Source organism: Trichechus manatus, unplaced genomic scaffold, assembly GCF_000243295.1.
Source record: "Trichechus manatus latirostris isolate Lorelei unplaced genomic scaffold, TriManLat1.0 scaffold00040, whole genome shotgun sequence".
Taxonomy (NCBI): domain Eukaryota; kingdom Metazoa; phylum Chordata; class Mammalia; order Sirenia; family Trichechidae; genus Trichechus; species Trichechus manatus.
In genome coordinates this window covers 9583064-9601504 of record NW_004443976.1, presented here as the reverse complement: position 1 = coordinate 9601504, position 18441 = coordinate 9583064, and the positions used below count along the sequence as shown (strand labels likewise).

Genomic DNA, 18441 nt, shown 5'->3' with positions numbered 1-18441 from the left:
TTGTTAACCATTGTCATAGGGCAACATGTGTACTAACTGTTTAATGAGAAACTATTTTGTTCTGTAAACCTTCATTTAAAGTGAGAATAGCAGCACAATTGGAAGAGTGTAGTAGATGTCACTGAACTGTGCAGGTAGAAAGTTTTGAAATGGTGTATCTTTGGCTATGTATATTTTCACCAAAAAAAAAAAAAAGGTCGAGAAGGGAGAGGGTTGATACGTCGTGGGGTTGTTAACCAATGTCATAAAACAATATGTGTACTACTGTTTAATGAGAAACTATTTGTTCTATAAACCTTCACCTGAAGTACAATTAAAAAAAAAAAGAAACAGAAAAAAATAAACATTTTTTTGGAAACCCTGGTAGCAGAGTGGTTAAGAGCTATGGCTGCTAACCAAACGGTCAACAATTCGAATCCACCAGGTACTCCTTGGAAACCCTATGAGGCAGTTCTACTGTGTCCTTTAGGGTGTCTATGAGTTGCAATTGACTTGACGGCAATGGGTTTGGTGTTTTTTGGTGTAGGCCAAGCATTGAGCTAGGTGCTGGGGATACCAGGGTGAATAAAACACAGGCTCCATCATCAGGAAGCTTGTGTCTAGTGGGCTAACTGAGAAACACACCAAATGCAGGACAGTGTGAGAAGTGTGCTAATGGCAGTGTGTTTATACACGGAGCCACGGGGCCAAGAGGCCAGTCGTTCAAGGACTATCCAAGGGAAAGGAGCAAATAAGGTGGCAAGGAATCCTTCACAGTGAAGACTATATCCAAACCAAAATACCAGACCTATTGCTGTTGAGTTGATTCTGACTCATGGCGACCCCTTGTGTTATGGAGTAGAACTGTTCCATAGGGTTTTCTTGGCTATAATCTACATGGAAGAAGATTGCCAGGCCTTTCTTCTGCTGAGTGGGTTTGAACCATGAACCTTTAAGTTAGTAGATGAGCACAAACTGTTTGTACTACCCAGGGATCCATTGAAGATCATATCAAGGGTCACATGATATGATCTTCTAGCTAACTGACAGCAACATCTCACAGATACCACCAATGGAAGGGCCCTTTGAGGGCATGTAGTTTAGGGTTTGAAAACACAAATGCTTCGAAGGCCAGGAAGTTATATGGTGGATACGTACTATGGTAATATGGAATCAGCCACATGTGACATAATTGAGACTAGTAGGTTGTGTGGCACGTTGGAATGTGCATGTTCTGCCTAAAATTATTCATCATCGTCATTACTAACACTTGAATTGTGCCCATTACAACACCAGGTACGTAGTGCTTTCAATTCATTTGTTCTTCTCAACAACATTCTGAGTTAGGGACTACTATTATCCTCACTTTACAGATGACAAAACCACGGTACAGAAGTAAAGGAACATGCCCAAATGGCCCAGTCAGTAAGTACTGGATCCAGGAATTAAACTCAGCTCCCAAATCTAAGCTTAAAACTATTATGTAGCCCCAGCTAAGGGTTATACACTTCAAAATTTCTGCAAACCCCGTGAAGGCAAAACAAATCACATCCGCAGACCCATTTTGGCCCTTAAGCAGTGCGTTTGCAACCCCAGTTAGCCCAGTCCTTTCAAGTATCGGGCTACGAAGGTGCAAGCTCCAAAAGAAAAGGAGCTTGCTGGTTAATGACAGACAATAAAAGCGAACACAGAATTGACTCCCTGTCCAACAGGTTTGCCCACATGCCACCCTACCACTGCTGGTCCCTCAGGACCGAACTGGGCACACATGGAAGGGAGGCCAGCTTACCCTTGCCCAGCCCTGAGATGGCATCGGTGATGACGACCACTTTGTTCTGCACGGCTGACTTGGACCACAGCCGGGACACCTCTTGATAAATGAAGAGGAGGCAGCTGATCCCCAGGAGCAGCAGGAGCAACATGAGCACTGCCATGACTCCCATCTTGTTCTGCAGAAACACGGTCATGAGAACTGGCTTTTCAAGGAGACCCACATGGCCACACCTGGGGCCGGGAGGCCCGGGGCTGCAAGGACACACTCACTCTGCACCGGGCCTGAGCACCTCCTCTCCCAGGAGCTCAGCTCTGTGCAAGCTTTTAGACGGCAGCTGAGCCAAGCACCCAGCCAGCGTGCTAATCCCCAAATGTCCCACGAATAGGAAATTACTCACGGTGTCTCTGAAGGCAAAACCGAATCCAGGGAGCCTGCCCTCCCCCAGGCTTAATTATGAATTTAATTAAAATAGGTCTGCATTTTTGGAAGAGAATCCATGTGTTAAGGCCACTTGCTTGGGCCCTAATGGCTATTTATAACCTTCTGTTGCTCTAAAGAGCTTTTCAGGGTAAATATAGTGTCTCTTCTGATATTCAGGGACACATGCTGGCCAGCTCTGGTTTCAGAGTTCTTGTCAGGACTTTGAAAGCTCTCCTGGCTTGCTGGCAATTAGAGGTTTCCTCTACAGTTTGGGACTAAGAATTCGGGATCAGGACTTGGGATTTTCAGCACAAACATCTTTGCCCTCGCTTCCTTTAACACTCAGATCAGGCAGCTTCCAGGTAGCTCAGTCAAGCCGTCTAACCTTTCCTTCCTGGTTGGGGAGGAAAGCATAGAAGAGCTGTTAAATGGAAGAGAGTCTGTTGCAGAATGAACCACTTGGAGGTGTGACATGGAATATTGGGAACAGCCCTGTCTTAGGAGTGTTTTTTCATTAGCAAATTTATTGCACCTCTCCGAGCCTTAGATGGAGTCCCTGGGTAGCAGTTAAGCGCCTGACTGCTAACCGCAAGTTTGGTGGTTCAAACTCACCCAGAGGTGCCTCAGAAGAAAGGCCTAGCAATCTGCGTTTGAAAGGTCACAGCCAAGAAATCTGTGTGGACTACAATTCTACTTTGCAACACATGGGTTCACCATGAGTCGGAATCAACTCGATGCCAATTAGTTTGGTTTTTGGTTTGATCATTATCTTTCTCATCTATAAAATGGGCCTCACATTCTTATCTTGCAGGGTTGTCGGGAGGACAAAATAAGATACAGCATATCATTAACCTAGCACAGACAAGAAGAGAACTGTTGTTGTTAGGTGCCATCAAGTCGATTCTGACTCACAGTGACCCTACAGGACAGAGAACAACTGCCCCATAGGGTTTCCAAGGAGCGGCTGGTGGATTCAAAAAGCTGACATTTTGGTTAGCAGCCGAGCTCTTAACCCACTGTGGCACCAAGGCTCCTTGTTATCTTTAACGATTAAAAATACAAAGGAGCAGTTAATCTGCATTCTCCCCTCCCCCAGTCCCTGGTAATCACTACTTTACTTACTGTCTGTTTGGATTTGCCTATTCTGGGTATTTAATATAAAATAAAATCACACAATATGTGGTCTGTTGTGTCTGGCAAATACTGTTATAAACAGTAAATTGTGGGGCCCCCACGCATGATCACTAGGCTGAAATGCAGTTCCTGCTAGCTTGATCCTTCTTTCCAGCCAGGGCCAGCTCTTGTTCTGCTCATGAACCCCTGTCCACTCCTGATCTGCCTTTGGAAGGGTGAGTGCACCCCATGAGCGGAGCCATTCACACATAGGTGGCAGATCTGTGGTGGAGGGGGTAGCAAGGGAGGAGAGGTTGGATGTCAGAGGTCCTGTCAGGCACCAGATTCGTTCAGATTCGTTCAGATTGGTTCTTGCTGAGGGCTCTGCTTTAGGGCTGGAATTCAGAGGTGCTACGTCATGCCTGGAAGATGTATTTATTTTCTAGAGTTTAGCATTTCCTACCACCACCACCCATCTGCTAGTTCGTGATGGCTCGTATGTTGCTATGAGGCTGGAAGCTATGCCACTATATTTCAAATACCAGCAGGGTCACCCATGGTGGACAGGTTTCAGCAGAGCTTCCCATAGCTTCCAGCATGGTGGCAACATGCAAGCCACCACAGTACAACAAACTGACAGATTGGTGGTGGACAGTCTTTATTACACTGTATTAATTTCTTGTCTATTGCCTTACTAATTTGTGAGTTCCTTGAGGACAGGAACTCTGTCTAATTCCCCTTTTTATCTCCCATGCCTGGCGCAGTGTGACACAGGACAAGTGTCAATAACTGCAGGTTGAATGAATGAAGGACCTTTCTGCTAGTTTGGCTCAGGGCATTGATTAGGCTTCTGCTTCCATATCTGCCTTAGTCCTTCAATTTCCACTAAGACTGAATGCCATCCTTACCAGCTCAGTGGAGGCTCAGATACTCTCCCTAACTCTATTCAGCTTCCTCCCTAGAACTCTAAACTTGACTTCTCTCCAAACTCCAGCCAGGATTCTGTAAGCTGGTTGATTGTGCATCGTCTTTTGCTGGATCCCTTGCTTCTAAGAAGGAGCCCTGGTGATGCAGTGGTTAAGTGCTCGGCTGCTAACTGAAAGGTCAGCGGTTCAAACCCACCAGCTGCTCTATGGAAGAAAGATGTGGCAATCTGCTTCTGTAAAGATTACAGCCTTGGAAACCCTATGTGGCAGTTCTACTTGTTCTGTACGGTCATTATCAGTTGGAATCGACTTAATGACAGTGGGTTTTGTTTTGTTTTTTGGTTTGCCTCTAAGACCTGCCCACCAACAGAGACTCCATTGAACACCTGTAGCCATCTGTGCCAGAGCCCAGCTCCTTGCTCCTTACCAGGCTCCACAGTTTGCTGTCTGCCTTGGGGAGCAAGGCCTTCAGCTAGACCAGTGCCTTAGTCCTCCTAAAAGCCTTCCTCCCTTGTCCTCTGCCGACTGCTGTCCTTGTCTATCAAGGTCTATTACCTGGGTCTAGGTGACTGAGAGCTAATCACCTAGGCATGCCTGGGAGTCTCTGATGCTAATGGATGAGATGTTCCCCTTGGTGGTCATACTTGTCCTGTTCACGCCAGTTAACCCTCTTCCCATAGGCTTGCCTCAGTTAATGGCATGTCCATCAACCCTGGTTCAGAAGCTGAATATCTGGAAGCCAGTCTTCCTCCCTCCTTCCTCCCACCTCCTCATCAGTGTCATTCCAAAAACCAAACCTATTGCCGTCAAGTAGATTCTGACTCATAATGACCCTATAGGATAGAGTAGAACTGCCCCATAGGATTTCCAAGAGCACCTGGTGGATTCGAACTGCCAACATTTTGGTTAGCAGCTGTCTCAGTCATCTGTTGCTGCTGCAACAGAAATACCACAAGTGGATGGTTTTTAGCAAAGAGAAGTTTATTCTCTCACAGTCTAGTAGGTTAGAAGTCCAAATTCAGGGCATCAGCTCCAGGAGAAAGCTTTCTCTCTCTGTCGGCTCTGGAGAAAGGTCCTTGTAATGCATCAGTCTTTGCTTGGTCTGGGAGCTTCTCTGCGCAGGAACCTCAGGTCCAAAGGACACGTTCTGCTCCCGGCACTGTTTTCTTGGTGGTATGAGGTTCCCATGTGTCTCTACTTGCTTCTCTCTTTTATATCTCAAAAGAGATTGTATTAAGACACTATCTAATCTTGTATAACCTCATCACAGTGATAGAATTTACAACACATAAGGAAATCACATCAGATTACACAATCATACAACACTGAGAATCATAACCCAGCCAAGCCAACAGATATTTTTGGGGGACACAACTCAATCCCTGATAGCAGCCAAATGCTTAACCACTATGCCACCAGGGTTTCAGTCAGTTGTCATTGACTCCTGATAATTTCTCTCTGATGTATTTTCCCAATGTCTTCTCTCCTCTCCATCTCTGCTGCAACTGCTATAGTTCAGCCTTTTTCATTTTTTTTTTTTGATGAAAATTAAATGAGGTTGTATTTGAGTTTTTCAGTCTCTCTCTCTTTTTAATAACAGATTTATTGGGATATAATTCAAGTACCACCCCATTCACCTATTTAAAGTATACAATTCAATGAGTTTATTATATTCACAGAGTTACGGAAATATCATCATAATTTTAGAATATTTTAATTACCCCAAAAGAAACCCTGTACCCATTATCAGTCACTTTCCTCCCCACCCCCCACCCCCACCCCCACCACTATAGCCACTAATTTACTTTCTGTCTCTCTGGATTTATCTATTCTAGGCATTTCATGTGAATGGATTCATGCACTATATGGTCCTTTGTGACTAGATTTTTTTCACTTAGCATACTATTTTCAAGGTTCATCTACGTTGTAATAGGTATCATTTCTTTTATGGCTGGGTAATATTCCATTGTATGGATATACCACATTTTATTTATCCATTTATCAGCTAATGAACACTTGGGTTGTTTCCACTTTTTGGCTATTGTGAATAATGCTGTTATGAACATTTGAATATAAGTTTTTGTGTGAACATGTCTTCATTTTCCTTTACACCTAGGTCATGTGGTAACTTTATGTTTAACCTTTTGAGGAACTGTCAGGCTGTTTTCCACAGGGGCTGCACCATTTTACATTTCCATAAGCGATGTATGAGGTTCCAGTTTCTCCACATCCTCACCAACACTTGCTGTTGTCCTTTTTATTATAGCTATCCTAGTGGGAGTGAAGAGATACCTCACTGTGGTTTTGATTTGCATTCCCTGGTGGCAAATGATATTGAGCATCTTTTCACGTGCTTATTGGCTTTTTGTATACTTCCTTTGGAGAAATGTCTATTCATATCCTTTGACTATTTTTAAATTGGGTAGCCCCCTTCATTTTTGCCTGAACTATGGCTGTATTCTCTAACTGGCCCCCTGGCCTCCAGTGTTGTCCTCCTCTGACTGGTTAAAATCCAAATCTGGCATGTCACTCTCCAGCCTACAGCCTTTTAATGGTTTGCCATTACCTTCTTTTGGTCTGGGTAAGTCTCATGTATTTAGCCATGTTGTTGGTTATTTATTTAGTATACAGTATGCTACTTCTTTGATTTCAGACTTATTATCTCTAAATGGCAGTAAGAAGACATACCCAATGAGGTTGTAGGCATCCTATGAGAGATGCAGACTTTCCCAGACTTCAGTCCTTTGAGGAACCCCTCATGGTATTTTACATTTCTGCTCACTACCTCTACAGTTAGCTAATATATTTTTTAATTAACTCCTTTAAAAAAACTTAATTTACTTTAAAAAGTAATTTGAGGTATATTCTGGTTACACTATTGTTTGTTACACATTCAAGTAACTAATTAAAATGAAATATGCTTCCCTGCGGACCACCCAGCATCACCTCCTGGGCTGCAGTGGGATGGATACAACACCGGGAAATGGCGAGATGACAGGTGTGTGGCTGTGTTTTGTGAACCATGAGCTGCCCTAGAAGACTGAGGAATGATCATGATTTTGTTATAGCTCGACCTTGTCAAATAAAAACAAATCCAGACTTAGTAAGCAGAAAGTTTACTCAACAAGAGTGAACAATCTTGTTGGTCAGCCATTTATGTGATTGAATGTCCTTTAACTTTCAGATCATTGGGCTGTTTTCCAGTCTTGCCCCAAACTCCAGGCATACACATACACCCACACATGCACACACCCTCCTCACACACAGAGATACACACAGACACACAGACAAGCAGACACACATAGACATACAGACACACATAGACACACTCACACTTACACACACACAGTTGTTTCTAGAGCTGGACCCTTAAGGGTAGGGGTAGATTCTCAGTCGTCCTTGTATCTACCCACACAGTGCTTATACACATATACCTCATAGGTGTTTAATGGTTGAAAAATTTTTACATGAGCAAACCTAACTCTGGTCTTGTTAAATAGGCCTAGTAACCTAATTTCAGTCTTCATCAAAGTCCGTCTCAGCCTCAGACTACCCAAGCATGGTTCCCAGGGGAGTTCACCTTGTGATAGAAATGCAGCTAAGCTGTCAATTGCATCAAAAGAATCATTTACTGATTCTGAGTCAACTTAGTGATTGAGGGCTGAATTGATCAATTCTGGAAAAATAGTTGGATTACTGGGGTCAGACGGCAGCTTTCTCATTGCTTCATCTCTGAATGCACTGTTCATTCCTGCCCAGCCACCTGAGTCAGCCGCCACCCCTTCCCTGCCACTCCTCTGACCCATCTTGTTGGAGGAGACATGCACTTCTTGCCTCTGGAGTCCCCTGCACCTAGTTGTGGATGATGCACAAGGGCCAGAGCTGGTGCCATGTGAAGACGTGTTTGTTGTTCAGAACCACTGACATCCTGGAAACTGCCTTGGCTGGTGGTGTAATAAGTAGACATGGATCAGTGCTTGAAACACTGACCCCAAACAGGCATTTTGCTAATACTATAAAAAGAAGAAAGTCTGACCTCTTACTTACAGGGAAAAGGGTGTGGTGCCTAGAACATTGCAGACACCTGATAAAATTCACTGAATGGTCACCTACGGGTGATGGTGGCCAGGCTAAAAGAGGTTGGTGGATTTTCACCCCTTTGAGCCTGGCTTTCTGTCATTCACGGTCACCGAGCTTTTCACCAATGTTTCCCCAAGTCGCTGGCAAAGACTCAGACTCTATCTGGTCTCTTTGTATGACCACAGGACCTAACTTAGTGCTCGCACATAGCAGATGCAGCAGTTGATCTTTACATTGTGCTTATTAAGTGCCAGGCATTGTTGAAAAATCTTCACATATATTAACTAATTTAATCCTGTTAACCCTTAAGATAGGATGGTTATTAACTCATTTCGTTGCTGTTGTTAGCTGCCATGGAGTTGGCCTCAACTCATGGCGACCCCATGCACAGTGAAACAAAACGGGGTCCATTCCTGCCCCATCTCCAGGATTGGTTGGGAATTGGACCATTGTGATTCATAGGGTTCTCACTGACTAATTTTTGGAAGTAGATTGCCAGGCCTTTCTTCCTAGACTGTCTTAGACTTGAAGCTCTACTGGAACGTGTTCAGTATCATAGCCACACAAGCCTCCACTGAGTGATGGGTGGTGCCTGCGCATGAGGTACATTGGCCAGGAATTGAACCCCGGTCTTTTGCACGAAACTTGAGAATTCTACCACTAAACCACTACCCCCAATTCTCTCTCTCTTTTTTTTCTTTTACATATGAGAAAATTGAGGGATAGAGAGATTATATGACTTGCTAAAAATCAATGTGAGGAGCCAGGATTTAAAACCGGGCAGTCTGGCTCCAGAGTCCACTCTCTTAATCAAGAACTATATTCCTTAAGAGGCGGGGCCAAGATGGCGGAGTAGTCAGATGCTTCCTGTTGTCCCTCTTACAACAAAGACCCAAGAAAAGAAGTGAATCTATTATGTATGACAATCTAGGAGCCCTGAACATCAAAGGCAAAGTTGAGGAATCAGACTGAGTGGCAGGGGGAGGGAGAGATGGTTCACAAACAGTGAGGAGTTGTCAGACCTGACCCAGTGGGAACTGGCACCCTGCAGGCCAGAGCAGCTGGCGTGCAAGGTGAGGTAAGCAGTGGCATTTGGGATGCATTTTCCACACTGGGAGAGAACAAGTGGCGGAGAGTCTACTCAAGCCTCCAGAACAAGTGAAAAAGATAAGTACATGCGTCTAACATACTGCACGGATGAAAAACACCTCATTTGGGAAGAACCTCTCTCCCATTTACCTGCCTCCTCCCTGCTCTGCACCGAGTCCCGGGTTGGCTTCAGTGATTGCCGCATCTCCTGGGCCAGAAGTAGGACCCATCATGCACCCTGAGACATTCTCCCAGCCTTGGAGAGGGAACAAATTAACAAACAGGAAAAATAATCTGCCAGCTCCCCTAAGCCAGGAACTCAGTGCAAGCACAGCTCCTTTGCCTAGGCACAGGCATAAGGAGTCCACAGACTCTGAATGCCTTTCACCCCTGCATAGACCTGTGTGGGCCCATTTCAACAGCGTAGGCCCTCATTAGCATAATACAACAGGGTACATACCTGAAGCCTAACTTCAACTGTATCAGCTATATGGAGGAGTGGTAGGTTTGTGACATTTGACATTGCTCTGCCCATTAAGCAGGCTCTTACCTACCAACATCATGGGCCTGAGGACTGGTGGCTTCACGCATGCTACCTAGGCACATGTGACAGGGTCCAAGAATAAGTAGTGCCTCCTAGTCCTTATAGCCAACAGCTTTTGGTGCTCATAGTCTGGCTGCAAAACCCACCCACCTATGCACTCTAAGGAACAGGGACACACTTTCCTCCCAGACACTCAGGGGAAGCTGTCAGCTTCCTGCCTTTCTCACCATGTGACCCCCTACTACAGCCAGATACCTGTGCCTACTCCAATCAACCTCGTCCTTCTAGGACTGTAGGTGAGAGCCTGCATCACACACTTGGTGACTGACTACCTGGACACCTGAGCTGAATCCATACAAGAAAATCCATACCTTGTAACAGATCAAACCACCTGGTGACAGGACTTTAGAACTTCAAAGGTGCCAATAATCAAACTAGCTTACACGAACAGCCTATTTGGGTATAGCAAAACAAAACAAAACAAGAAGCTAGGACACAGTAACCAAATATAAAATAAATAAATATAATAACTTATTGATGGCTCTGAGACAACGGTTAGTATCAAATCACATAAAGAGGCAGACATGATGGCTTCAGCAAGCTCCCAAAACAAAGAATCAAGAAATCTTCCAGAGGAAGAGAACTTCTTGGAATTCTTGGAGGTGGAATACAAAAGATTAATATACAGAATTCTTTAAGATATCAAGAAGGAGATCAGGCAAAGTGCAGAACAAGCCAAGGAACACACACACAAAGCAATAGAGGAACTTATGAAGATTATAGAAGAGCATAATGACAAATTTAAAAGGCTGCAAGAATCTATAGAGAGACAGCAATCAGAAATCCAGATTAACAATAAAATTTCTCAAAATTAGACAACTCAATAGAAAGTTATAGGAGCAGAATTGAAACAATAGAAGTCAGAATTAGTGAGACTGAAGATAAAGCACTTGACACCAACTTATTTGAGGAAAAATCAGATAAAAGAATTTAAAAAAAATGAAGAAACCCTAAGAATTATGTGGGACTCTTATCAAGAAGAAAAACCTATGAGTGATTGGAGTACCAGAACAGGGTGGGATAACAGAAAATACAGAGAGAATTGTTGAAGATTTGTTGGCAGAAAATTTCCCTGATATAGTGAAAGATGAGAAGATATCTATCCAAGATGCTTATTGAACCCCACACAAGGTACATCCCAAAAGAAAGTCACCAAGATATATAACAATCAAACTTGCTAAAACCAAAGATAAAGAGAGAATTTTAAGAGTGGCTAGGGATAAATGAAAAGTCATCTACAAAGAAGGGTCAGTAAGACTAAGCTTGGACTACTCAGCAGAAACCATGCAGGCAAGAAGGAAAAAAATTGCCAGCCACGAATTATATATCCAGCAAAACTGTCTCTCGAATGTAATGGCAAAATTAGGGCATTTCCAGATAAACAGAAGTTTTCGGAATTCACAAAAACCAAACAAAAATTACAAGAAAAACTAAAGGGAATCCTGCAGTTAGAAAATCAGTAACATCAGTTAACAACCCAAGACTAGAACAAAGGACAGAGCAAACAGATGTCAACCCAGATAGGGAAGTCACAAAAATAAATCAAAGCTAAAATACTGTAAATAGAGAAACAGAGTTGTCAATATGTAAAAGATGACAACATTAAGACAAAAAAGAGGGAATAAAAAATGTACTCGTAGATCTTTCATATGGAGAGGAAGTCAAGGCAACATAAAGAAATAAAAGACTGATTTAAACTTAGAAAAATAGGGGCAAATATTAAGGTAACCACAAAGGAAACTAACAATCCTACACATCAAAATAAAGAAGAAGAAAAACATAAAGACTCAGCAAATACAAAATCAACAACAATGAAAAAAATGAAAAGAAAATACATAAAGAAAAATGACTCAGCACAGAAAATTAAGTGGAACAAAGAAACTGTGAACAACACAAAAAAAAGGCATCAAAATGACAGCACTAAACTCATACTTATCAATAATTATGCTGAATGTAAATGGACTAAATAAAGAGACAGAGAGTGGCAGAATGGATAAAAAAATACGATCCATCTATATGTTGCTTACAAAAGACACACCTTAGATTTAAAGACACAAACAAACTAAAACTCAAAGGATGGAAAAAATATATCAAGCAAACAGCAAACAAAAAAGAGCAGGAGTGGCAATATTAATCTCTGACAAAATAGACTTTAAAGTAAAATCCACCACAAAGGATAAGGAAGGATACTGTATAATGATTAAAGGGTCAATACACCAGGAGGACATAACCATAATAAATATTTATGCACCCAATGACAAGGCTCCAAAATACATAAAATAAACTCTAATAGCATTGAAAAGAGAGATAGACAGCTCCATGCTAATAGTAGGAGACTTTAACACACCACTTTTGGTGAAGGACAGAACATCCAGAAAGAAGCTCAAGATACGGAAGATCTAAATGCCCCAATCAACCAACTTGATCTCATAGACATATACAAAACACTCTACCAAACAGCAGCCAAGTATACTTTCTTTTCCAATGCACATGGAACATTCTCCAGAATAGACCACATATTAGGCCATAAAGCAAGCCTTAACAAAATCCAAAGCATCGAAATATTACAAAGCATCTTTTCTGACCACAAGACCATTAAAGTAGAAATCAACAACAGAAAAAGCAAGGAAAAGAAACCAAACACATGGAAACTGAACAACACTTTGCTCAAAAACTACTGAGTTATAGAAGAAATTAAGGATGGAATAAAGAAATTCATAGAATCAAATGAGAATGAAAACACATTCTACCAGAACCTTTGAGACACAACAGAAGCAGTGCTCAGAGGTCAGTTTATAGCAATGAATGCCCACATCCAAAAAGAAGAAAGAGCCATAATCAAAACATTAACTCTACAACTTGAACAAATAGAAAGAGAGCATCAAAAGAAGCCCTCAGGCCCCAGAAGAAAGCAAATAATAAAAATTAGAGCAGAATTAAGTGAAATAGAAAATATAAAAACAACTGAAACAGTTAATAAGACTAAAAGCTCATTCTTTGAAAAGATCAACAAAATTGATAAACCATTGGCCAAACTGACAGAAGAAAAACAGAAGAAGAGGCAAATAACAGGAATAAGAAATGAGAAATTCTAGCCAATAGAATTCAACAACATATCAAAACAATAATTCACCATGATTAAGTGTGATTTATACCAGGTATGCAGGGGTGGTTCAACATTAGAAAAACAATCAATGTAATCCATCACATAAATAAAACAAAAGACAAGAACAACACGATCTTATCCATTGATGTACAAAAGGCATTTGACAAAGTCCAACACCCATTCATGATAAAAACTCTCAGGAAAATAGGAGTAGAAGGGAAATTCCTCAAAATAATAAAGGGCTTTTATACAAAGCCAATAGCAAACATCGTCCTAAATGGACAGAGTCTAAAGCATTCCCCTTGAGAACGGGAACTAGACAAGGATGCCCTTTATCACCACTGTTATTCAACATTGTGCTAGAGGTCCTAGCCAGAGCAATTAGGCTAGAAAAAGAAATAAAGGGCATCCAAATTAGTAGGGAAGAAGTGAAAGTATCTCTATTTGCAGATAATATGATCTTATACACAGAAAACCTGAGAATCCACAAGAAAACTACTGGAACTAATAGAAAATTTCAGCAAAGGACCAGGATACAAGATAAACATACAAAAATCAGTTGGATTCCTCTACATCAAAAAAGAGAACTTTGAAGAGGAAATCACCAAATCAATACTATTTACAATAGCCCCCAAGATGATAAAATGCTTAGGAAGAAATCTAACCAGAGACGTAAAAGACCCATACAATGAAAACTACAAGACACTACTGCAAGAAACCAAAAGAGACCTACATAAGTGGAAAAAACATATCTTGCTCATGGTTAGGAAGACTCAACGTTGTGAAAACGTCTATTCTACCCAAAGCGATCTACAGATATAATGCAATCCCCATCCAAATTCCAGTGCATTTTTTAATGAGATAGAGAAACAAATCACCAACTTCATATGGAAAGGGAAGAGGCTCCTAGTAAGTAAAACATTACTCAAGAAGAAAAAGTGGGAGGCCTCACACTACCTGATTTTAGAACCTACTCTACTGCCACAGTAGCCAAAACAGCCTGGTACTTGTACAACAACAGATACATAGACCAATGGAACAGAATTGAGAATCCAGATGTAAATTCATCCGTCTATGAGCAGCTGACATTTGACAAAGCCCGAAGTCCATTAATTGGGGAAAAGACAGTCTCTTTAACAAATGGTGCTGGCATAACTGGATATCCAGCTGCAAAAAACTGAAACAAGACCCATACCTCACACCATGCACAAAAAGTAACTCAAAATGGATCAAAGACCTAAACATAAAATCGATAACGATAAAGATCATGGAAGAAAAAATAGGGACTATGCTAGGAGCTCTAATATATGGCATAAACAGAATACAAACCATAAGTAACAATGCACAAGCACCAGAAGAGAGACTAGATAAATGGGAGCTCCTAAAAATCAAACACTTAGGCTCATCAAAAGACTTCACCAAAAGAGTAAAAAGACAATCTATGGACCAGGAAAAAATTTTTGGCTAAGACAAATCCAATCAGCGATTAATCTCTAAAATCTACAAAATACTGCAAAACCTCAACAAGAAAAAGACAAACAACCCAATTGCAAATAGGCAAAGGATATGAACAGGCATTTCACCAAAGAAGACATTGGCGGCTAACAGATAAATGAGGAAATGATCACGATCATTAGCCATTAGAGAAATGCAAATCAAAATGACAAGGAGATACATCTCACCCAGACAAAGCTAGCATTAATCCAAAAAACACAAAATAATAAATGTTGGAGAGGTTGTGGAGTGACTGGAACACTTACACACTACTGGTGGGAATGTAAACTGGTACAACCAGTTTGGAAATAGATTTGGCCCTTCCTTAAAAAGCTAGAAATAGAAGTACCATAGGATCCAGCAATCCCACTCCTTGGAATATATCCTAGAGAAATAAGAGCTGTCACAGGAATAGATGTATGCACACCCATGTTCACTGCAGCAGTGTTCACAATAGCAAAAAGATGGAAACAACCTAGGTGCCCATCAACGGATGAATGGGTAAACAAATTATGGTCTATTCACACAATGGAATACTAGGGAACAATATAGAACGATGATGAATCAGCGAAACATCTCACAATATGGATGAATGTGGAATGCACTCTGCTGAGTGAAATTAGTCAGTCACAAAAGGACAAATATTGTATGAGACCACTATTATAAGGACTCAAGAAAAGGTTTAAACACAGAAGAAAACATTCTTTGAAGGTTACAAGAGTGGGGAGGAAAGGAAAGTGGTATTTGCTACTAGATAGTAGATAAGAATTATCTTAGGTGAAGGGAAGGACAGCACACACTACAGCAGAAGTCAGCACAACTGGACTAAACCAAAAGCTAAGAAGTTTCCTGAATACAGCCAAACACTTCGAGGGACAGAGTAACAGGGGTGAGGGTCTGGGGACCATGGTTTTAGGGGACATCTAGGTCACTTGGCATAACAAAGTTTATTATGAAAATGTTCTGCATCCCATTTTGGTGAGTGGCATCTGAAGTCTTAAAAGCTGGCGAGTGGCCATATAAGATGCAGCAAGTGGTCCCAAGCCACCTGGAACAAAGGAAAATGAAGAACACCAAAGACACAAGGAAAATATGAGCCCAAGAAACAGAAAGGGCCACATAAACCAGAGACTCCATCAGCCTGAGACCAGAAGACCTAGATGGTGCCCAGCTACCACCAATGACTGCCCTGACAGGGAACACAACAGAGAGTCACTGAAGGAGTGGAGAAAGTGTGGGATGCAGAACTCAAATTCTAGTAAAAAGACCAGACTTAATGGTCTGACAGAGACTGGAGGGACCTCAGAAGACATGGCCCCTGGTCTCTCTGTTAGCCCAGAACTGAAACCATTCCCAAAGCCAACTCTTCGGACATAGATTAGACTGGACTATAAGACATGAAATGATACTTGTGAAGGAGTGTGCTTCTTAGCTCAAGTAAATACATGAGACTAAATGGGCAGCTCCTGTCCAGAGGCAAGATGAGAAGGCAGAGAAGGTCAGGAGCTGGTTGAATGGACAGGAGAAACCCAGGGTGGAAAGGAGGAGTGTGCTGTCACATTATAGCGAGAGCAACTAGGGTCACATAACAATGTGTGTATAAATTGTTGTATGAGAAACTAACTTGAATTGTAAACTTTCACGTAAAGCACAATTAAAAAAAAGAGCTATATTACTTCCTACAAAATGCTAAAAAATGTCTACTTGATAGAAATGTATATGTCTATCACATAGACATATACATTTGAATATACATATATATATTTATAAAATTTATATTTGAACATTTTCTATTTACCAATCAGTGTTCTAGATGCTGGGAGTACAGAAAATAGTTTTTGCCACAGAGAAGTTTACAATCCATAAAAGAGAAACAGATACATAAAAAAATTATTTTAATACTGAGGTATTAAAATTCAACTGGGTCCTACTTACAGCTAAGATAGATAAAAACGGGATGCCTTGGTTTTGTTTCTTGATCTGGGGGATGGTTACATGGGTGTGTTGACTCTCTGAAAAGCCATTAAGCTGTACCCTTATGGTGTGTGTACTTCTCTGTATGTATGTTATACTTCAATACAATTAGCATCTAAAAATCTTAAATGAAACAAAATGACTTGGGAGCCCAGGGGACATAGCAACAAATCAATGTTTTTAAATTGTGGCAAATATATCAGTGACAAAAGATTTGCCATTTCAACATTCTTCACGTGTACAGTTCGATGACATCGTTTCCATCCTGTTGTGCAGCCAAAACCACTATTGGTTTCCGAATTTTTCCATCACACTCAACAGACGCTCAGTGTCTCCTGAATATTAACTCCCCTTCCCCACCCTCCCGCCCGCCTCTGCTAACCCCTAATACACTTAGGTCTCTGTATACTTGCCTATTCTAGATATTGCAGCTAAGTGGAATCATAAAATATTTGTCCTTTTGTGACTGACTCATTTCACTCAGCATAACGTTTTCAAGGTTCATTTATGCTGCAACATGTATCAGGACAGCATTTCTCATTAAGGCAGAGCAATATTCCACTGTATGTGTGTTTGAAGGAGCCCTGGTGGTGCAGTGGTTAAACGCTCAGCTTCTAACCGAAGGGTTGGCTGTTCAAACTCACTGGCCGCTCTGTGGGAGAAAGAGGTGTCAGTCGGCTTCTATAGAGATTACAGCCTTGGAAACCCTACGGGGCAGTTCTACTTTGTCCTGTAGGGTTGCTATGTGTCAGAGTCAGCTTGACGGCAATGGTTTTTTTTTAATGCATGTTCCACATTTTGCCTATTTGTTGATGGCCTCTTGGGTTGTTGCATCTTTTGGTATTGTACGCAAAGAACCGATTTTGACTTGAGCCTCAGTGACTGGCGGTTTTCTCTTCTGCCTGGTGTCTAACTGATGACTGGCTCCTTTCTCCAAACGCCATCTGTACCATCCTATGATGCCAGCCTCTCTCACGCGGCTCCAAATCATTTGTGTCTTCCTCGGCACCTTCAACTACAATCTCCACTGATGTTTTTTGTTTCCCCCCCAAGAGAGAACTAAGAGAGTGTCTTTTTGACAATGGTTCCAGCTGATTTCCTTCTCTCTAGGATCAGACCTTGGCTTGATATTCTGTTAGTCACACAGGATCTACCTACAGAGATGACCCACATCAAAGCACACACACGTTATGGATGGCAGAAGTCCCTGGGTCTAAGTCCTTCTCCTCTGAGGAAACAGCCCAGAGGGTGCCAGCATGCTTTCTCGGGGTTGGCTTATTCTGGCAAAAATCCATTTTGTATCTCTTCAAATAAGCTTGGAGCAAGGAAACATAAAATGCCATGAAACCAGTCTTTCTTAGGCAGATACTTGACTTGAAGCCCAAACATGAAGTTAACTGATTTTCTTTGCTTTATTCTACTACTATGTATCATTTTACAGTTTAGCATAAGCAAATTGACATGTTTACTAACTACATAATACAATTTTTTAAATGATTCTGAACTAAGACATATTATTTAGATTTGTTAGAATTTGGCAGCCCACTTCTCCCCACCAAACACAAGTTATGTATTTATCGTAGATTGAATTGTGTCCCCTAAAAATATACGTTGAGCCGCTAAGCTCTGGTACCTGTGAACATGGCCTTGTTTGGAAATAAAGTCAACAGAAAACGTTAAGATCAGTTAAGTTCACATAAGGTCATACTGGAGTAGGGTGGGTCCTAATCCGATCTGAGTGGTGGTCTTGTGAAAGAGGAGAAGAGAGACAGAAAGAAGGATCCAGAAGGAAGACTGCTCTGTGACCACAGAGAAGCTGCAAGCGAAGGAATGCCAATGATGGCTAGCTATTGCCGGAAGCTCAAAGGGAAGCATGGAACGG

General features: G+C 41.7%; 1 protein-coding gene across 1 annotated transcript in view; it reads right to left on the bottom strand.

Moving 5' to 3' along the window:
* Positions 1–1925, bottom strand: part of DHRS7C (dehydrogenase/reductase 7C) — a 25384-nt gene extending 23459 nt beyond the window's left edge. The window contains exon 1 of the mRNA XM_004375983.1: positions 1769–1925. Within this exon, the coding sequence (XP_004376040.1) occupies positions 1769–1922 (154 nt within the window). The 5' untranslated portion in view covers positions 1923–1925. The remainder of the gene's footprint in view (positions 1–1768) is intronic.
* Positions 1926–18441: the final 16516 nt, after the last annotated feature.